At 47.3% G+C, this 23,288-nt stretch overlaps 1 protein-coding gene across 1 annotated transcript in view; it reads right to left on the bottom strand.

The window, feature by feature from the left end:
- LOC307079848 (ERC protein 2-like) overlaps positions 1 to 23,288 on the bottom strand; it is a gene marked incomplete at both ends in the record, with an annotated part of 113,078 nt that overhangs the window by 65,641 nt on the left and 24,149 nt on the right. Inside the window, 2 exons of the mRNA XM_079742356.1 lie at positions 1,963 to 2,100; positions 14,584 to 14,751. Of these exons, the coding sequence (XP_079598482.1) occupies positions 1,963 to 2,100; positions 14,584 to 14,751 (306 nt within the window). The remainder of the gene's footprint in view (positions 1 to 1,962; positions 2,101 to 14,583; positions 14,752 to 23,288) is intronic.

The raw sequence follows: 23,288 nt of genomic DNA on the forward strand, positions 1-23,288 counted from the left end.
CCCCGAACGGCACGCCGAGCCAATGGGAGATCGGCTTATTGAACACCCCCATGTGCAGAGAGAGCTGGCTTACTTCAAACCCCGCCATGCCCATTGAAACTACTTCTCCTCCTGCTCCTGCTCACACACAATGCACTGCACCTTACTGTGTGCGAAAACAGGCAGCGCTGCGTATAGGTAGGATGTTTAGACAGGAAATGTAGAAGCCTGGTTTAAAACACAAGGGATAACTTGGCTCAAAACCGCTTCCGTTCCGCCAACAGATAGGGGCCACCGGCCATGTGTAATCTGTGAGCCGGTAATACATACACTACAGTAACAGACCTCCCTCTTGAACCTGAAACCAGGTCTCCTTCTGTCACACATGTAGTCTCCACTCATGATTCATTCATCATCATTATTCATTGTCTGTAGTTAAGCTCTTTCTGTGTGTTTTGTGTGGTGAGCCTTGCCCCATCCCAGTATATCCCAGTCATTTCCTGTGAGCTCAGGACTAGTCAAGTCCAATAATGAATGTGTTTGCTGTCTGCACCTTGTGTGACGTCAGTGTGTGAAAAAAACAGATAGGGTCACCCAAAAGATGTCCTACCGCTCAATGTTTGCGGGATGGAGTCCAGACATACTTCCTATGGTCATGGAGTCAGCAGGATGACTAAGCGTTTGTCACTTTGAAACATGTACAAACTGCAAGTCACCGTGATGTTGGCTTTATACGGTGGGAATCAAGGGTCAGGGTCACCACAGAGTCAGCTCCTGACAATCATGTCACCTGTTTCATTCCTTCCGTAGCCACAGCTGTGCTTGCCATGCGATGGCACCTGTTAAAGGTTGTCCCCATATATCGTCAGCGGTCGAGTTGTAAAAAAAAGCCAGGGGGGGTTGGTGGATTTTAACTTTTAGGGACAGATAATTTGTGCTGATAACAGCGCATATGGTGGGAGACCAACGGTGTGATAATTATTATCATTAGTAGTAGTAGTATTATTATATTATTATATATTTTATCCCCAAAAACGCAGCTCATCGGACGCATCACACGATTCGAGGCATGCATCACTTTTAAGGATTTTAAAAACTGATTCTTATTCTTTTTTTCAAAAATGCATTCGGCAGAGAAGGGAGACTAGCGTTGCTCACGGGTTGGAATGAATGGGAAAAAAGGGGACAGAGTTGTCTGCGGAAGCGATGTCTGAGATGCAGAGACAGCTTCACGCTACCAGTGTCTGTCTCGTACGGTGTGGAATGAGAGCTCGTTAAGGCACTATTGCGTAAGCACGCAGGCGCGCAGCAAGCGTGCCTGCGTGCTTGGTTAATAGCATACTGCCCGAGAATGCAGTATCCCTGTCAAATCTGTCCCTGGGAAAAGTAACGTTGCGCCGAATTGAAAAAGGAAACCACTATAATGAAATAGCGGTAATATTACCACATTAATTGATAAAATAACAGGGGATGGGAAGGGGGGATGGCTGTTTCAGAAGGGGGATGATTTTGATCATTTTAATTCCAAAGGGGGATGCCATCCCCCCTCAACTCAAGTGCTGTATATCGATGTGTGCTTGTATTTCTTTTTGATCCTTTACGAGACCTCTTTTACGTTATTTTGAAATAAACTCGAATTTGAGACCTTATATTGCTCTCTTCCTCTTAATGTGTCCACTTTAAGACACCTTACCTTTTGCCCATGCAGTCCACCTAAATGTATTCTCAATTGGAGTAGGAGGGAGTTTGAGGTTAAACCAAAGTGGATTCATGCCGGCAAAGGTAATCCACCATATCGAACAACAATATTAGCAATTAGCTAAATTAGCAAATTAGCAGCTTTTGAGATTTTGTGAGACTCACTATTGAAACAAAAGTTAATGAAGTAATTAGCATACTTTTAGCTCCACCATGAAAGCCTCACTTCAATATGGCCGCACTGACGGGACCCTCCTTTCTCTACACAGCCGGCTGTCTCTCTACCTTCTCAGACAGGGCCTCCTCCAGCGTGGCCAAGGCCGTGTCTGTGTTGCTGGAGTCCGTCTGCAGTCCCTTCACCCGTTCCCGCAGCCCCGCCAGCTGCTTGTCCTTATCCTTCAACTGCTCCAGCAGGTTCTCGATCTGCAGAGAGAGAGAGACAGAGAGAGACAGAGAGAGACAGAGAGAGAGAGAGAGAGAGAGGTGCTATTTGTTATCATAAACATATTGCAATTGAAGAAGACACAGGTGTCAAAGCCACAAATGCGGTAAATGCGGTACTTTCAACTGCACGAAGGAAACAAAAATTGCATTTGAACAGTTTCTCCATCAGAACAGATAGAAGAGCAGAAAGACAGAGAGAGAGAGAGAAAGAGAGAGCGATGTTTGTTTTTTTGTATAGTGAGGTGGAAAAAAACATTTTAATTGCAGAAGACAAAATTGTCAAAGTTCCAAAGTTCAATTGCATCAGTATATAGACCTGGTGGCACAGCGCAGACCAGAGGAAACATTCAACCTTGACATGGAGCGCTTTGTCTGTAGTCACACACAAAGCCTTGCCTTTGTTTTCAGGGCTTATGCAAGCGCTGTGAAACAATGCAGGTCTCCGGCCCATCCACCTGGACACCGGCATTCTTTAGCAAACCACCTTGGCACTTCCCAAAGGTATGCTTTCTGGATTGGATGTGAGCAGAGGATGAGTGGATAACAGTGGGTACTCTCGCTGCAACTGAACTCTAGGGAGAGAGGCCACAGACCGGAGGGCCGATGTGTGTCTGTGTCTATCTGCGGCTAACCTCAGGTCCACCAAGCCACAGGGTAACCACCGGCTGGGCTGCTCCACAGGCCTTTATCTGATGGAGATCAGCAAAACAGAAACACACCAACACATGGGGACCCACAAACACACACACACACATGCACACACACACACACACACACACACACACAAAAACTCCCAAAGACACACAGGAAACGCAGTGACACATATATAGACGCACGCACACAAACACACACACAGACACACAAATGTGTTCATGCACACATAAACCCGCATAGACATGCACACACAGACACACACAACACATATACATATGCACACACAGCACACACACCCACCAACGCACACACACACACACACACACACACACACACACACACACACACACACACACACACACACACACACACACACACAATCCTTCCGACGGCAAACATAGAAACCGTTCCAGATTAAATTGAAGTTGTTGAAGTTGCACAGAGGGACCGGTTATCTGTCCACAGCATGTATATTTATTTCAAGATTCAGACAGATCAATTGGTGATCTAGAAGCAACTAAACAATTCTGACCAATAACTTTAGTTTTGCAATGAATTTCTTCACATGGGAAACACACTACTTTAGTGTTTTCTTTGACTGTTTAGCAAGGCAGATTCTACTCTGAAACATCGGCCGAAGATGCATCCCAAACAACGCTGTCCATAGAAAACATGTGAGGGATTTCAAGAAAAGAAAGGCTCACTCAAAGAGATTTCTGATTCAATAAACATGGGAAACCAATAATTGTGTACAAGTGCCACAGGCTACCAAAAGAGTAAGATAAAAATAAATGGTGAAATGATTAAAAAAAAAGTAAATACTCAGGAGAGAGAACGAACGGCATTCCAGTCATGGGTACACGGAGAGATAAGATATTTTACAAATGAATCCAATTAGACCCCAAACATGTTGTGTTCCCTGCTCCCTGGAAGGCAAAATGGAGGCTTTTAAGGCGTCCAACTGAGTTTTATCTTTGCAGGGAAAAGTGGAGCAAGATTGGGGTGGAGGGGGCGAGTGGGCTGGGAGCTCTGAGGGGAAGGCACCAGGCGTCTATGAGAAGATCTAGATAGGTTAATGAGTGAGTGGAGAACCGGGCTGATGGGAATGCATCTATTGCCAGAACCAGATGGGTTCCTTTGCAATTCACTCAACCGCCGTGGGTGTATTCGGGCGGTCCATGTGATAGACGCCAACGGACTTTTATTGGTGTGTTTGAAGAAAGAAAATGGGTGAAAAAGAGATAATATGAAAACTGAAAAGAAAGCAAGGATTTCTTCAACTCTGGTTGTTGAAAGAGAACGACCAGAGTCGTTCTCTTTCAACAACCAGAGTTGCAGAAATAAAGGTAAGAACTGAGATTTAAAAAAAATTAATTAAAGATTCAAATAGAGTCAACAAGAAAGAAGAAGAAACAAACATCTATCAAAGCAGAGCCCAAGCCTCAATTGAGTGTGACATACTTGTCATGGTTTCTAGTGGTGTGGGCCTCGACTGGTGTGGGTTTCCTCGTGGTATGGAATTGAAGGGAAGCGGGTTTTTTTGGTTGTCACCCTCATATCCCATATCTTTAGTGGGAACATTCTCACACAATGGCCAGGCATTTCCGTCCCTCAATGAGCTGAATTCCCATGAAATCAAGACTGGGGATGCTAATGCTAGAAACAGGGCCCACGGGCTACCGACAACACGCTCTTCACGTGAACACCAACTGTAGCGCTATCCCTGAAGGGTAGGGCTGAACGATTTTGGGATCAAATCGCGATTATTTCGATATATTGCGATTGCGATTTAGTATGCAAATTTTATTTTTAAATTTCCTTATGTTCTGTATTATTCACTAAACAAGCAATAAATCATTGTATAGTCTTACCAACACAACATTGAAGCAGTCGCCATGTTAACTGTTCTTTTCTTTAGGCCAGACCCATGTGTTGAGATGAATTGATGCTTGAATTGATATTGTAACATTTTTATAACTATTGAGTTGTAAAAGAAAAATAAATACGAATCTTACTGATCTGGAGTCGCTAACTGGAACAAATCACACAAAAAAATAAATTATCGCAGCCTTTGCGATTTGCAAATCACGTTCTATTATATTGTGATGTCGGTTAGAATTCGATTAATCGTTCAGTGCTACTGAAGGGCCCTCATTCACAGGGGCCGTGTGTCAAAAGCGGTCTAGATGCGGTGGTAAATACTGTAGCATAGCTGGCCATAGGATATCAGTTCATTTCGTATTCATGCTGAGAAGGGTTTGTTCACCAGTGCCCCATAGAATGCAATACAGTACCCTGTTTGCCTAATGCCTTTCAAGAATACATTCACAGAACAAGATGGCCTCCTGCCAAAACAGTGAACTGAATAATAAACAGTCAGCATTGCCTAAGTGTGCTTATCTCCTCAGGTTGTGAAAAACATAAGCAATGGAAACTTCACCGACAACCTACATTAGCCTCTGGTTGTAGTGGCACAGAAGTTGGAAGACACACACACACACACACACACACACACACACACACACACACACACACACACACACACACACACACACACACACACACACACACACACACACACACACACACACACACACACACACCTCCGAGCTTAGCTCCATCCCCCTGTGGGTACAACAAGAGAAGCATTTGAGGTTAAATTGAGCCTGTAGCCCCCGGTCTTAGATAAATGATTACATTCTTCACCAGGCCTTTGTTTTCTTTGGCCTGTTTGGACAAAATAACAAGCCCTCGGACAAAACATTCAGCATCACCACACAGCCTTCCGTCAAATCGTGCAGAAATACGTTACGCCTGGATTGGACTTTAAGGCAGCCAATGGGGGTGGGCCTTCTGAGTAATGGGTATGGGACAGAGCGTGCGGAATGCAGGGCCGAATTATCCCAGCCTAAGTACTCTGTGAAAAGGAATGTTATTTATGGACAGGCGCGTTGTGGGGCACCCGTGTGCCATTTTGGGAGGCCAAAGACCTCTCCTTTACAGTAGCCTTTTTGTTTTGATGAGCAGATCACGTGTCGCTTTAGTTAACTCTTGGCATACTAAGCTGACACACACACCACACACTCTGCTCTCACCTTTTGTGTATACATCCCACACATGACACACACACACACACACACACACTGTTATCATTGAAAGCGCACTGCATCCCTGAAATCACTCTGCTCGTCCTCTCACTGCCTGACCACACACACTTCCATCCCACGAGACCACCACAGATGTAGCCGGCTATATGGAGTCTGTTGGCCAGGCCTATGTCTGTGTCTGTATGAGTGTGTGTTTGCGCGTGTGTGTGTGTGTGTGTGTGTGTGTGTGTGTGTGTGTGTGTGTGTGTGTGTGTGTGTGTGTGTGTGTGTGTGTGTGTGTGTGTGTGTGTGTGTGTGTGTGTCTGTGTGCATCCTGTTTTCGCAGCGATAACTTTCTCAACAGGTTGATGGAAAGTGCAAAGGTTATCCCCTTAAAAGTGGGAGTGATTATGCACAGTGGACCCCTGACCTGGGCTGCCCTTGACATTCTGTCTACAATACCCGTGCACACACTAGCAGACAATGCAGCCACATGTTTGAAAGCCTTTTGTCAAACACTAACATAATCAAATTCCAGCTGGGGCCGCAATTTGATATTAGTTCCAAATGTAATCTATTAAGTCATTTGAGAAGCCACAAACATGGAAAATCCCTTGAAATCGTAATCGGGCGATGTCGTCAGCATCCCCGATAGTAAAATGTAAATGTGTAAGCGATTCTGTGCTGATTCTTCCTCATTTTCTGTATCCAACATGCTTGTAATTGTACATTCCCATTGTGGAGGAAAGGCTCGGATGTGAGCCGCTGTGGTGGAGTGCTCGGAGTGGCCGTGATTAACACAAGCTGAGGTCTAATGTAATGTGAGAGAGAAGTGAATAAAAGCTGGATGAAGCCCCGAGCCCCTCCGGCTACAGGTCCTGATCTGTTCCGGAGCAGAACCGCAGAACCAGGCCACCCTTATGTGTTCCATCAAAATCCCCAGAACTGGAACCAGCCCCATGTCCTTCCATTGAATCATTCCTGCACTACACAAGGACCGGCTCAAAGCGAGACCACGCTTACCAACAAAAAAACAAAACACGCACACATAAACGTGATCATTTGGGTGGTTCTCAACATTACTGCGGACGAGGACGAGGGGGGTGGCCTCGATTGAAATACCAAAACGATAATTGGGTAGCAATTTATTCGCTCGCTCTTTGTGCTTGTCGTCACCTCGGGGAACGTGACACAGACAGTTGTGTGAAGCGTTTTGGGGAATCCAGGCAGTGGCCGATGCATGCACACCAGGAAGAATGTCCTTGGATGAAAAACACCCGAGCACGCGCGCGTGTGTTTGTGTGAGCACACACGCATCCAGGCAAACACATAACGTGGTACGCAGTGACACACACGCGCGGCCGTGCAGAGAAAAACCACAAAACTAAACAATATGTGGTGATCTGGTGGGCTTCCCATGAGAAAATCTAGGTCACTGTCAAACGGATCCATTATGAAATACTTTAGATTGGAGAGATCGCCGTGCCTCTACAAAAACGGCTCTGTGGACTCATGCCGGGATCCAATAAAAGTGTGTGCGTGAACCTTTTGGATGCCTATTAATTCTCTTTGTTGTGTGTGTGAGCCTGCATGTTTACATCCACACCTGCACACGGCTTGGTGCCCCCCTTGAATCAGAGCTGCTTGATTCCCAGGTTAATAAGCCACTTCCTCCTGGAGCTAAGCGCTCAGATGTGGCTCTTCAAAGAGAAAAGCAGTTTGGCCATAAAGAAGCTCGGGGAAGACAGTGACCTTTTCCATGAGGTGAGGGTGGGCCTGCACTTCATTCAAACCTTTCCCCACCCCCTCCTCTTCCTCCCATCCTTTTATGTCGCTTTCTATGGCTCTCTTTCCCACTGTCTGTTGGAAAAAGGCCCAGGAAAAGGGGATATCTGCTTCGTTGATACCGTGTACGTGGTTGCCCCCTTGTGGTGATTGTATGTCACTGCACCAGAAAAGGTCCAGTGACATGAGACAATGACTTGTTTTTCTAACCATGTCTAGTCTTCCTGTATTCAAATAATAATTGCTACATCTTCCAGTTAGAGGTGAGCCTTACTTATCTTGTTATACACCGTTGTCGAGAAACGATTAAGTGAATCAGTATGTAATTACACCTGAGACTGCAATTCCGGTCGCCAGAAAGCAGGCCTTAGACATTCAAGGCCTTAGACATTCAATTCTCTTCTTTTTGCACACAACGAGACAACCAAATCCCCAAAGACACATTTATTCCTTAAGGACACAATTCCATAAAGGTTCCCTGCACGATTATGCACAATGGGAAATACCCTGGAGCGGGACACTGAATCCTCCTCCAAGCAACTCCACCAGCAACCGGGGATCACAAAACAGATAATTGCTCGCCATTGCCTGTGTGTCGAACAAAGAGCGGTCTAGCACAGGACGCTGCGGTCTGCAACTTGACATTGTCACCTCCGCCGCCCCACCTCTAAACCACAAGGCCCCATCCGCCCTTTGATGAGGGAGGGTGTATGGGAGCGAGGAAGGACAGACATACACCGGAACAATCGGGAGGGTAAAATGACACCTCTCTTTCACCTCGCTCCCCTGGATTGACCCGGTGGATGTCAGGTTATTGCAGCTCCAGGACACATTACTCATCCCCCCTTTTTAATCCTTTACGGAGCGGAACGCCAGCGCTCCATGACTTCATAGGACTAAGTAATGGACGAGACAGAGATAGAGAGACAGGGGTCTGAGAGAGAAAGAGGGAGAGAGAGAGAGAGAGAGAGAGAGAGAGAGAGAGAGAGAGAGAGAGGATGTTGAAACTCAACAGTCGGTGGGGCGGGGGATTCGACTGTTTAAATCTAACCTTTAACCTTATGTCCTCGGAATGACGTATTCCTTTTGCTCTATCTCGGTTTAATGACAAAGAGGCAAGACGCAGAGTAATCATCAAAATAACAAAAGGGCTAAAAATAACAACAGCTGCATGATGAGGCTGGTAGCGACGGGGTTTCATCCAGACCTCCGACCGGACGGCGTGCCAGAGCACGGGATCCACGTCCTCCCTGACCCATCCATCGCGTGCCAATGGTCCACGTGGGCGTCTGCAGACCCACACACCGGCCCTCCTGGCTTTACCCACCCCCTAGTGCCAAACCACATGGTGGGTGTAATCCTGTCTCACCAGGTCTCTGACGGCACACACCGCTACCATGCCCCCCCCCTACATAGGGTAATGGAAAAACTATTTTTGGGGATGTTGGATCGGGATGGAGTGCGACAGAACCCTCTACGGGTTTCACTCCGATTAGGCCGCCGAACCGGTGACTGTGCAGAGTCCGGTGAATGTTGCCCTGACATTGGTTCTGCTGCTAACTAACCAGGGCGCTCAGTTGCAAAACACAAAGAGGCCCTGTGCCATTACTGAGAGGCGGCACACGCGCACAGACACACACACGCACATGCACACACACACACACACACACACAGACAATCCGTCTGTGATTGTTATAATAAATGTAGGGCCTGTTGAGAAAACAGGGGCTCCCTATAGCACATGGGGGACATGACAAGTAGACATCCCCCCCCCCCCCCCCCCCCCCCAGCATTCCTTCACAGAGTCATTCACACACGGAGCCTCCGCTGCATTCATACATATCAATTAGACATACGCACACATTCACTCAATCAGACATGTTGCTCCAGCAGACGTGCACACACACCAACATGCACACACTTACACGCAAAATATGCACACACAGACACCTTTCCTAACTAATACAAGTCAGGTTTTGAGCGTTCTAAGTACACACACACACACACACACACACACACACACACACACAAACACACACACACTTTTCAAAATAATATGAGGCCCGGTTTGAGGTTGAAGTAAGTGTTGCTAATCTAAACGTATCAGCCCAGAGAGTGGAGGACGGGAACTGGAGTTGTTCAACACAGACAGATGGTCCATGGAGGAGGTGTGGGAGTGTCAACGTGTGTGTGCGGTCGTGTGTGCGCAGGCGAGTGCCTGTGTGTGTGCAGGCCAAGTTGATCCACGTCCACGCCGCTTAGGCTCAAGACCCTATCTCAAGCCCTCCCGCACCCCCCCATGGTCGCGGAATGCTGCAGTGATTGCTGGGTAATTATCCTGATGCTTTATTCCTGCGCTCCCAGCACCATTAGTATTAATTCTTTGCTTTTAGAGAGAAGAAATGGCAGCGCTTTGATCTGGCAAACAGAGAGAAAAAAGGGAAAAAACAAGGGCTAAAGAGGAGAGCATAGAAAGAATTACCCAAAGTTAAAGAAGGACAGACCCAGGGAAGGAAGAATGTAATAAAGACCCAAAGAAAGAGAGAGAGAAAGGACTAGAAAGAAAGAAAGAAGGAAAGAAAGAAAAGGGGAAGAATGCAGGCCACCCATCCAGGGCTACTGCAGCTGTGAGTCTAACTCTCTCCCCCCTGCTGCTGCGGCCCGCAGAGACCTTGAAGTTCCCCGTGAAGACACTTTACAGTCCGCGGGTCGGTAGGGTTAAGCTTGGACCCAGCGTACAGTCCTACGGTTCCTTCAGGTCAACCACTGCACTGCATGTCATGACGGAAAAATGAAAGGGAAAAACAAGGTGAAGAAGGCTCAGGCTCCGGTTACCATGGTGGCTCTAGGGGGTTCGGCGTGATTTACATCGCACTAAAATCGATCAAATATCAATGGGAGAGACAGCTCAGGCTGCGCTATGAGAGAGCGATGGCCGTGGGGCTGGGAGCCGCGCTCGGGTCACCGTCCGGTGTCCGACTGACAGGCGCTGGTTCAGTTCGGGACAACCCTGACCTTGGATCGCTGTAGGCTGATCTATGGCCCAATACTTGGCTCATCTCGCAGGCTATATGGTCTGGGTCCAATCAGACTTAACTAAGGGTGATTGCTGATAGGAGCAAAGAGAGAGAGAGCTACAGGGGCCAATCAGCGTGTGTTTACTGGAAGCCCCCAGCTTCACACAGCCTTATCCCACCACATATCTCTTGCGCTGTGATTGGTCAGGTGGAGGCCATTAAGATGAAAGGCAACAGAGGTCTCATCGCACATTTGTCTTGATCACATTTCGCCCGCATGTGCACAAAAGCCATCCCACACGCACACACACACACACACACATACACACACACACACAAAGCTGATCTATAAAGATCTCTGATCTCTTTCCGGAGCAGGAAAGACACGTAGACGATTACTCAAAGAGAACAATTTAGCCACATCTGGCTACTGGCTCTAACCGGTCCCAAGCTAAAGCAGTGTCTATCTCTCTTATTCTGAGCCGACCTGTGACTTCCTCACGGGGAGTGCTAAGCCTCATGCGCAGAGGCTTGAGAAGAGGCTTGGGTTCTGCACGTTCAGTTCAATGAACAGCCGATAAGCGGTATTAATGTGTAACACCGTGTGCACGCCCAACGTGCGTTTTACCTTCACGCAGACGGGCTGTCGTGGAGTTTGTTCGACTGCCAACCCTGGTCTTTGTGTACAAAGCCCTTGACGGCTGGGCTCATGCAGGCCGTGCTATGAATGCACCATGCTACGCTGCCACGCTCACGGACGCATGCGGCTTCGACGCACAGTTCATGCACACATACGCACACACACACCCACCCACCCACACACACACACGCACACACACACACCAAGCCCTGGACTAATATTTTCCTTTCTATCAGTCTGCATCACATCCCGTGCTCCCGACTTGCCATCCATATGCGTCAGACTCAACACTGCCGTAGTGTTGTACCGAGGCACTGTTCAAAACCGTGGTAACAGGGACAGACAGGGCAGGAGGGAGGGAGGGGAAGGGGCTCGCCCCATTGAGAAAAAGGTTGGTATGCCGGGGCACTAAATGATGCTTTCCTGCCCTCCCAAATCGATAATAGTCCTTTAACCGATAGGAGCGGAAAGATAGTGATGCTGAAAGACAGGCATGTGGTGGAGGGTGTGGTGGTGCTGGTGGTGGTGGGTTGGGGGGCTATGAACATGTACGGAAGCAGGGGGCCGTGAACAAACAACAGCCTGGCCTTATAAGGGAGGCGGAGGCGCATTACAGAGTGAAGAACAGCCACGGCCACGGAGAGGAATCACTCCATGGAGGGAAATAGAAGTGTGGGTCTGGGGGGGGGGGGGTAAGGAAATGGAGAAGGCCCCGGAACATCTCAATCCATCCTCTCTCTCTCCCTCTCTCTTGACTTCCCCTGACTATCAAAGCCCCCAGCGGTGTGATGACACTGGGTGGGGGGGGCTGATGACAGAGCTGGGGGATGTCAGCCTCCTGGCGGGACGGAGCGTTGAAACAGAGGCACCCCCCCCCCCCAGACTCCATGAGGGGGTCTGAAGGGAGACCTTGTAGACACTATCATAACTAACAGAGACCCCTGTGTATAGGACAACATCCTTTAGCCACACACACACACACACACACAGGCCCTATGCAGCCCCAGCAGACGTAATTGAATCTCCCTGTCTGTGGTTGCTATTTGGGGGGGGGAGATAGGTGATACTATACTTCCATAGACACAGACAGATTTTTTTTTTTAAAGCATGAATATGGATTGAGAAGACCACAATGTTTGAACATGAATAACGTATGTATGCCAAAACCACACTACCGGTACTATGTGTGTGTGTGTGTGTATGTGTGTGTGTGTGTGTGTGTGTGCGCGCACACCCGACCGCCTTACCCTCTTCCCTCTTCTTTAAAAAGCTCCTGAAAGGAACAAATAAATAAATAAATGCATCATTATGCATCGGTCACGGTCATGCAGGCCCACGACTCCAACAGAGCATCTACTGTTCTGCGTGTGTGTGTGGGTGTTTGCATGCGTGCGTGCTTCTGTACATGCGTGTGTGTATGTGTGTTTTGTGCTGCATAAGACTAAAAACCCATTTCAGATCCAGCGCATACATTTATTCAATTTCCACAATTTTGTTGTCGAGGCTTTCTGCCATCAATACATTGACGTATGGCTCAAACGAACGTCGTGACATCATGCTGGAAAAAAGCTTTGCAATCCCTTGATTGTATTACTGTCATATAAGAATGTCTCTGTGGCAAAATAAATAACGGTCACCTTTAGCCTTGGACCTGACTATCCTATCCACATGTCTTTGTTATTAATATTAATTATTACACGAAGTAAGAAAGATTACTCAGACAATCCCGAGACCATCTCTCTTCCTGTCCATGGTATGAAAGTTATTATGTGTGTTTGTTTGTATATATATAAGTTAATAACTCCTGTAGAAAAGAAATGGTTGTACTAGTAACGTGTGTTTACTTGTTGTATACAACAGGTATTGGATCCTATTTGAAAAAGTATTTGTATTTCTAAATTGGATAGATATGAAATGTATGGGGTAAGTAAGACTTTAAGATCTTTCATGTCAAAACCTACAGAGTAGCTGCCTTCCAAATGCTTCTATATGATATGTCTGGCATAAGGTGACCTTCCCCTTAGAGCATCCTAAAGGAAGGCTTTGTTCTTAATGCTGATGAGTGTCACTCGGCTTAGCAAAGGCCACTCAGTTCAACTGGGCTTCAACAAGTCAGTGCCAGATCTAGGATCACTTTCACTGTGGAATTGTATATTCATCCATTAGTTCAATGGCATTTCAATGTTTGGATTAGTTTCAACGGATATCTTAAGAACCAAAACACAGAGCTGCCCGTGTCCCTGCGGGACCAGTGCAGCCACAGATTCATTGTAAACAGCACAGGAGCAAGGAGGAAACAAGGGTTCCGCCTCGGCCTCTAGGGTACAGCTCTCTCTCTGGAGTACAGTATTGATCTCCTGGTATTTGTAAAGCGATTGCAGATTTTAAGCACATTGCAAGCACAATGCTAACAAACAACAAATGTGCCATATTAAAATTACATTAGTTTATGCAATCTTACAGTGAATTAAAAGTTAGGACTGACAATAACATTGGTAAGGGAAATGAAACCTTCAAAGATCTGCACCACGCATGACCTCAAACAGCCTTTAATTAAAAAATGTTAAAAACCCCTGGAAGCAAAAAAAAGAGCTAATAAAGGACAATGAAGGGACCGATATTGCCACTGGCCACGGGACAAAACTAGTTCCAGCTCTGGCCCCCTCTGGGATGCGGTACTAAACATGGAGAACGAAATCAACCACATGACCGCAGCCAAAAAAGGTGCCCATGAGGATTTATATTGGCTCCAGAGTGCCTGGCAAAGTGAGGCAACAGTGGCTAACTTCAACACAGCTAGCACACCAACCGGCCCCACCTTGGCGTTCAACCATAACAAACTCAATTTATTTTTCATCTCCAGTCTCTGGTTCTGAGTATTACAGTTAAGGACACTGTGTCAATATTGTGTATGTGTGTCATAGAGATAAGGATTTCACACTTTAGTAAAAACTCTTGATTTATTCTGGACTGCTTAATAGCTCCTAGACACTATTTCCAAGCTGCATTCAAGTTTGTAAATTGCTTTGCAATAAAGGTTTTCAACAAGTTGTCAGCCCGTCATAGCTATTAAAATGAAAGAAAAATATTAAACTGGGCCTGGCAGACGTACAAATTATGTAAAAAAAAAAGCAGAGTTGACTACTACTAGATTCTATGCTACAAACTAGCTTGCTCAGGGACCCTGTCAAAGGATCCTAGGTGGCTCATCTATCTTGGTTCTAAACACTAGAACCAAAATGGCCGCTTGAAGCCCATCGTGTGCTGCGCCACACCGTACCTTCTTCTGCAGCACAGACACCTTCCTCTCCTTGACCTCCAGCATGTCCTTCATGTCCCGGATCTCCCCGGCCAGAGTGCTCTTCTCGTCCGACAGGTCCTGCAGCTGCTTGCTCTTCTTGGTCAGCACCTGCTCCTTCTCCTCCAGACGCACCCGCAGGGCATCCACCTGCAGGACAGACGGAGACAGACAGGGAGTCAGACAGAGGGACAGAAACAGAGAGAGGGACAGACATGGAGTCAGACAGACACACAGACAGGGAGTCAGATAGAGGGACAGACAGGGAGTCAGATAGAAGGACAGACAGGGAGTCAGATAGAGGGACAGAAACAGATAGAGGGACAGACATGGAGTCAGACAGACACACAGACAGGGAGTCAGATAGAGGGACAGACAGGGATTCAGACAGAGGGACAGACACACAGAGAGGGAGTCAGATAGAGGGACAGACAGGGAGTCAGATAGAAGGACAGACAGGGAGTCAGATAGAGGGACAGAAACAGATAGAGGGACAGACATGGAGTCAGACAGACACACAGACAGGGAGTCAGATAGAGGGACAGACAGGGATTCAGACAGAGGGACAGACACACAGACAGGGAGTCAGATAGAGGGACAGACAGGGAGTCAGATAGAAGGACAGACAGGGAGTCAGATAGAGGGACAGGCAGACAGTCAGGTAGAAAGACATGCAGGGAGACAGACGGACAGAAAGTCAGGGGCAAGATATTCAAGTCGCAGTCAGGTTACAAAAGATTAAAACGACTGCTAAGATTCAGAAATAAAGCCGTCTACATATATTACAAAAATTATGCGCTAAAGAGATGGCCAGACATTCTGACCGGGCTGACCGACAGACAGACTGAATATGTTAAACAGATACAGAGACAGCCCATTCCCCATTAGGTGGATCATATGTTATTATTCAGTTCTGGTACCGGCATGTCTCAACACATTGACTTGTTGACATTTGGAAGTAGTAAATGTTCAGCTCTGACCTAATGTTCATAATGTGATTCACTGAGGACTGCTGCAATAAAATTGTTCATAAAACGTGTCTGCGTGATTGTGTGTATGTGTGTGTGTATAAATGTGTGTGTGTGTGTGTGCATGGAAGAGAAGAAGAGGGAGAGAGTCTCATCCTAAGATATGAGAGCGTGGTATGTTCAGCAGAAGCTAACACACTTCACACTTTAGAGCCCTCTCCCACTGGCCTGCCTCAGTGGAATGACTGATATCGAAGCTTGCTTCAGGAATTGTTATTGGACATTTATCTGTGTTCTTGAGCACTACCGAGAGTAAGAGAGCAGCGGATGTGCGCACAAGACAAACACACACACACACACACACACCAGGACGTGTGCACACACAAGGGAAGTGCGCACACACATACACACAAACAACACTTCTCCACACACACACGCAAACACATGCACACACATACCTACACACCAGGACGTGTGCACGCATAAAGACGTGCACACACACACACAAGCATGCAATTGGCAAAGCATAGACCTTCATTGTTGCTCTTCAGAACCTTTTCGAGCTTCTGTTACCATGGAGCAATGTATTAAGGTGATGAGAATGGAGGTGACCCTTCATGTTAAGGTGCCTGTATCCGTGTCTGTGTGTGTTTCCAAAACATACACACATTGATGGAGAGAGGAAAATAAAAAGCGGAAGACAGAGTTCTGTGGGCGTATCTTCTTTGTGAACCAAGACCTGGATAAATATTATTCTGGATAGTTATTTAAACAGCTGACACTCACAAGTCTTCACTGGAAGTTTGCACGGGTTCAACATCTAGTTGTTATATTAAGCCAGATTCCTTGTTGAAGGAGTTGTGTGTGTGTGTGTGTGTGTGTGTGTGTGTGTGTGTGTGTGTGTGTGTGTCTGTGTGTGTGTGTGTGTGTGTGTGAGTATAGTATACTATATGTTTGCACAGTAAGCACAATCAAATATTCCAGTTAAAAAAAATAAAGGTTAAATATTGAAATATTATATACAGTTTTAATATTTAAATATCCCATACCGTTTCCAACAGCCCACAGATATACAGAGGGATGATTTCTCATTGGAATCAGGTAGAATTCTCCTGGCATTGCGAACTTGTTTTATATGTCTAGCGTTGTTTCCCTGGCAGAGGAGCAGTGCCTAGCACTGAGACCTGCCTGTCTGGAGCACTCCAAACACTCCACTAATCCTACCGTACACAAGCGGAAGTGTGTGAATGTGTGTCGATTAGATTTCACATATGTGCGCGTGCGTGCAGGCATGTGTGTGCTTGTGCGTGCGAGAGAAAGAAAGAGGGTTAAGAGTGAGGAAAAAGAGGGAAAATTAAGAGAAATGTCAGGGAGGAAATGGATAGCAACCGAGCAGATGAGAATGCACTTATTGGGGAGAGGCGGCGATAGGAAATCCCTGCTGTCTCTCCGGTGATGGTTGTGACTTGTGATAGCGATAGTGGTCCTATCACCTCACTAATAGCACCTTTCAGTTCCACCCGCTGGCCGAGCCTGGAGCAAGCAGCCCAGGGGAGAATAAGTAATAGCCTGTGGGGTCGATAAGATGTGTGAAGTATGGTATCAGATGGAGAATAAGACAAACGAACAGACAGGCAGAAACAAGGCAGGTAAAGGGATACCAAGAGTAGAAAGGAGGAAACCCAAGAGCTTCCCTTAAAAAATATAAAACACATAGTTTTTTTTTTTACAATGGCACGTCCGGGGTCTAAAATCATGTTGTCATCGCCAACCACGGTCAATAGTATCCCTCTGGGCCGCGTAACCTTCCCTTGGCCTTCTCTATCCTCCATCCTCCTGTTATTCTTCCCTGCTTTCTTCTTCCCTCTCTGTCTCCAGCCTCTCTGGCTCTCTCACCACTCTCTGTCTCCCAGGGCGCCTCCAGGGCTGCAGGCGGGGTACTGAGTGTTGGCTGAGAGGTGTGGTGTAACCGAGCGACGCTTCAACGTGGACCCATCCCTCAAGCCGGGTTGACTTTGGTCCGCTGCGCGCCTTCTCTCAACTCTTACTTTGTACAAGTCCGTGTGTGCGTCCGTGGTTGTGTGTGGTTGTGTGTGTGTGTGTGTGTGTGTGTCCGTCTGTCTGGGTTTGCACGTGGTTGCATGTATATCTCTTTTTATCAGTGTCCATGTGAGAGATAACACTCAAAGCAGAGCATAGGGCGGCTGTCTCTACGGCAACCAGAGGATTCATTAGCCCCTAGTGATTGGACGCTGGCGAAGACGATGGTTTCAATTACGACGTTGCTTTCGAATCGGAGAAGGAGGGAAGAATCACAAGGACCGGGTGAGAGAGGAATGGAGGACCACTCCAGTCCAGTCTGGCCAAGACCAAATCCAATGGGGCCATGTGGATTGCACCGAGGCTTGTCGCCGAAGAGATGAATTAAAAACACATCTCGTCTTCCTCCCTCCACACCAAACCCTCATACACCCCCTCCCCTCCCCCCGCCCAAACCCCCAACCCCTAAACCTGACATGACATTTCCAGGCCCTCACTCAACACCATATCATTTGAAAAAGAAGGGCTTGATAGATTTTCAAGACTCGGTGGTTGAGAAGTTATTAATTCTTGGCTTTATGAGTTTTTATTTCTGTAAAGCGAGGACAGTTACACAGTGCTAAGCGTGAGTTCTCACACTTTGAAGTACATGCTTCAGTGGATTTCCAATGTGCAGGCCCAAGCAGACACACACACACACACAGAGACTTCACACAATACTACACCCAAAGCGATATAAAGATATACAGTATAATCTGCAAACAAAAGGACACACCGCACACACACAGATGTTCATTCTCCCTCGTTTTCTCTCTTTTTTTTATTTTGTTCGACTTCCCCTCTCGAACGTGCACTTACGTCCAAATGTGGATTCTGGACATTGGTTAGCAAAGTAAAACAGAGGCTTAAAGAAAACAGCTTCTCTGTTTGTCCTCACCTCCCGCTCTCGTGTTTCATCATAAAAGTTTTTCTGGCAGGAGAATCTGCTAAGTTATCGGCCTCAGTGTCGGCTCTGGGCCGCAACAAACAACAAGGGGACTATTTGACCAGACCACAGTCAGAACGCCGGTGCTGGAGATTATGGGAAGACCGCAGCAGAGGCCTTGGGACATGCAAACAAGAGTCGACGCACACACACACACACAGACAGTAACACGCACACACACTTCAGCAACCGCACACATGTGCACACACACCCCGCCAAACACGTGCAATCTTTGATAGAGACACGCACACACACGCACGCACACAATGCAAACACACGTGTGCAATGCAACAGCATGTAGGGAGTGAGTCTGAGCAGGATTTTTCGTTAGATAAACTGCATCAATACGACACAATAAACCAATAGACTCCATTACACACTCTTTCTTAAACACACAAACACCCAAACACACATCTTTACACTGTCACACACGCACATATGGTATGCACACACACCACACCACAAACATCGGTTATGTTCATTGATTTGTACAGTTTCAGAGTTCGGTGTTGTGTTCCAGGTCTACCAGGAGCGCTGGTGTTTGGACCAGGGTCTTCAGAGGCTGTCATGCACTTTACACAGCTGCAAGAGCAATTGCCTCCGACGCCTGCATGTGGTTCAGTGTGCCTGTGTCAATATGGCAGAGGCCTCAAAGATAATTTATTTAAAGGATGGCGCAGTGAAATTAATCATCCAGATTTACGAGTCACTCTTTGACTAATTGATGTTTACCTTGTTGTAAATGTGGGGAATGCTGGATCTCATTGATTTGGGGATACGGAGCATTTCAAAATGGACATTTTACAGGTCCCTGAAGTGGCTCACAGCGCAACTGTTGAGGCATATTTTCCTTTAACAGCTGACCAATCAAAATCATTCCATGATGCCATTTTACGACAAAAACAAAGAATAACTGATATAGCTGCCTGGCCTGTTCTGTGTTTATTTCTTTGTGTGTGTTTTAACAATCTATAATAACATAATCTGTAATGGTATTTCACCTTAACGCTTTTAGACACGTTGTGAATCAGCCGTGACGCAGCGGAAACCTGAGTCTGCATCGTTTCTCAATGAAGAAACAAAACTGGAGTTGCGACAGCGAGAGACAGAGAGCCTGGGCTTACAAACTCACTTTCTTGATGAGGACACACACACACACACACAGACACACACAGACACACAGACACATAGACACACACACACACGCACACAGACACACACACACAGACACACACAGACCACACACACGCACACAGACACACACAGACACACACACACACACACACACACAGACACACACAGATACACACACACAGACACACACACACACGCACACGCATTCAATGGACTTCCTCAACACCTGAGCTGTTTACAGCAGACATGATGTCAGCTAGGTACCGGTGGCGCTGCTCTCCGCGGATGTAGCGGGGATGTTTACTTTGTCCCCGGGCTCGGGCCGGACCTGGGACCAGGTGTGTCATCAAAGCCGCCAGATTAGACGTTGCCTTCGACCCGAGGACCAGCTAATAACGGGCTCATCCCTGGGCCGGTTTTGGGATAATAAAGGGAAGTGACTGAAGACTGCAACACGTTAGCCGCCGCGGGGGCTGGGAGCGCGGGACACCGGGCTCATCCTGCTCCACCCCGCCGCGGCTGGGGAAACCATGGCAACACAGCTGTCTGCCCGTAGGCTGCGATGGAGAAACATGGGAAATGCTTACAGATGTAGAGAGAGAGAGAGAGAGAGAGAGAGAGAGAGAGGCACTCTCACACAGACACACACCCGACCACGCACACGTGCATGCATTCACGCACACAGGCATACTAACGGCCAACACACCTTACAAACACAAATTCTGAACAAACACACACCTACACAACCACACATACACGAACACACCCAGCCTCCACGCACCCCTACACACACACATTCACACATATTTTGAATCTGTTTACATAACACGTTTTGTCAATTCTCTCCGCAGCCAGGCCGTTGCCAACCGAATGTTTTGCTGCCATAGCAATATATGTGTAAGTTATAATTCTACAGGGGACATATTCCGTTCTGTCCAACTTCTATCACACTAACTCACATTGAACACAGCTGTCTGCATGCTTCCTTCACCTCCGATCCATCATCATTACGCCCCTCGCAGGGAAGGACACACACAGACACACACACACACAGACACACACACACGCACTAGCACACACACACACACACAGACACACACACACACACACACACACATACACACAAATAAAGGAAGATACGCTGCAGGCGTTCTCCCTCATTAACAATTGCTCCCTGTTTGATTATTTTCCCTGTTCGCTTCCAGTGCCGCACGCCAGATTCTCCATCCGGTTTCCAGGGAATCCATTTCCTGTCGAACCGCAGAGAACGGCCTCCACCGGCGAACGCGTGGAGCGAGAGCACGACGCCGCAGTCCGAACCTCTGAAACACACACTTGATCAACAAGCAGGAACCATCGGTTCATTTTGTTTGTTCATCCGTCAGCCGCGGCGCGGGCTGTCGGGTCCGCTCCGCACGCACGTCCACGCGAGAGCGCTCTGATTCCTGCATTCGTAGCCTTACAGAGCCGGCTACCGTTTGTTTCCATGACTACATCCGGGCCCTTGCAGCCATCTAGACTGCATGTCTACTGTATGTGTTATTAGTGTATGAGTATGTGTGTCTGTGGTATGTGTGTGTGTGTGTGAGTGTGTGTGTATGTGTGTGTGTTTTCTCATAAAACATAAACTATGAGAAATTGCAGTGGTACCCTTAGCCTGAACTCAATCGAGTCAAAAGGCTCTAGGCATGAGATCCCAATCACTTTCGTTATTTCTCCAATTGATTGATTACTCTGGCTGAATCATCAGGGGCCCATGGGCCCCCCCCAGATGTAAGGAGGCATCCTGTTTAAACAACACTGATTTATATCACAGGAATCTCCCCATCATGCATCCTCTCGCTATTCCTTATCATGTCTCTCTACATTATCCTCCTCCATTCCCCCTGACCTTAGATTATCAGGACATATAATACAAGGCATTGTGGTGTACAATAACTGCACAAAATGTCACACTCTTTGTTATTATTATGTACCTAGTACTGGTGCAGCGCTGGTGTGTGCACACAAGCACTGAATTGAGTGTGTGTTTGTGCTTGCATACGTGCCTGCAAGTGTGTGTGTATGTATGTGTGTGTGTGTGTGTGTGTGTGTGTGTATGTGTGTCTGTTATGTGTGTATGCTAATGCATTGCTTCTGAAATTGCTTCCACATGCAGGCGACGGGCTGAGTGATTGAGTGATGTTCTGGGTTCTTCCGAGACCACACCACTGAACTAGGAGGCCGCTGGGAAAAATGGTGGAAAAGAGAGGGGCAGAGAGGAGGGGAAGAAAAGAAACAAGGAGAGAGGAAAGGGGAGGGGGAGAGGGGAAGAGAGGGAAGATGAAGGAGATGAGGGAGGAGAGGAGAACTCCAGGGTGAGGAGAGTTGAGTGGAGGAGAGGAGAAAGAGAGAAGAGAAGTGGAGAGAAGAGGGGAGAGGAAAGGAGAGGAGGGATGAGAGAGGGGTGGAGGGGAAAAGTGAGGAGAGGGAAGCAGAGGCGACGAGAAAAGAGGAAGAGCGTGATGTAGTGAAGGGAAGAGGGAAAAAGAGAGGAGGAAAGAGGAGAGGAGAGGAGCGAAGAGGAGTGAAGAGGAGCGGACAGGAGAGCAGAGCAGAGGAGAGGTCCTCCTTCTTTCTCTATATTTTGAGAGTGGTGGGAGGTGGTAACTGAGACTGTTTTCTCTTTCTAAAGGAACTTCCAACATAACTATTTTTATCTATACCTCCTGGTACTCATAGCAATGGTGATCCTTCCATCAACACAAACAGCAGACGGCAGCCCTTCTCCAACGGCGTCCCATTAGAAACAAAAACCCACAGGAGGGGAAACATGTCCAGTGTGTCACTCTCTGGGTACTTCCCCTGTAGAAAAAACGCCACGGTGGGTCACTGATTGGTATGACATATACCATATATATATATATGAAAAAATAAATCAGTGCAAAATCAGGGTGACACATTCAGGCATCGTACCTCCAAAACCCGTATCAATGTTTTGTTTCCTTGTTTCCCCTCTGCATTTGACAGATTCAATTCCAAATGTCTGAGGGCCTTACCAGCCGAGCGGGCTGGATTAAACCAGCTGGAAGGGGCCGGGCACAGACCCCGGTCCAGGGTTTGTGTCCAACGTGTGGTCTGTGATATTAGAGGTTAAGCATAATGACCCAGAGGAAAGTGGAGGTTGACGCGTAAAGAATGGTGACCATTGTCCCCATGCCAAGCCCTACTGGCGGTCACTCTCCTGGCTGCTGCCTAACCGGTCTCTGACGGAGGGCACACCAGCACCGTGTTCAATGGCGTGTGCTCGTACGCGCGCACATGTGTGCCCGTCTGCGTTTTTTCGCAAGTGAGATGCTATTTCCATCTGTCCCCTAAAATACAGAAAATATAAATATATGCAGGAGAGAGGGGAAAACAGGCCAAAAGAGATGTGAAACGAGAGGAAGAAGTTGAGTTTGAGACAAAGAAGGGAGGAGGGGGCAGAAATAGATCAACTCAGAAGCACACCTGTTCCAGGTCCATCCCGTAAATACCAAATGGCTCTCTCTGGAAGACGCTCTCAGCTAACATATTTACCT

This window comes from Pollachius pollachius, assembly GCF_949987615.1.
Source record: "Pollachius pollachius genome assembly, chromosome: 8".
NCBI lineage: Eukaryota > Metazoa > Chordata > Actinopteri > Gadiformes > Gadidae > Pollachius > Pollachius pollachius.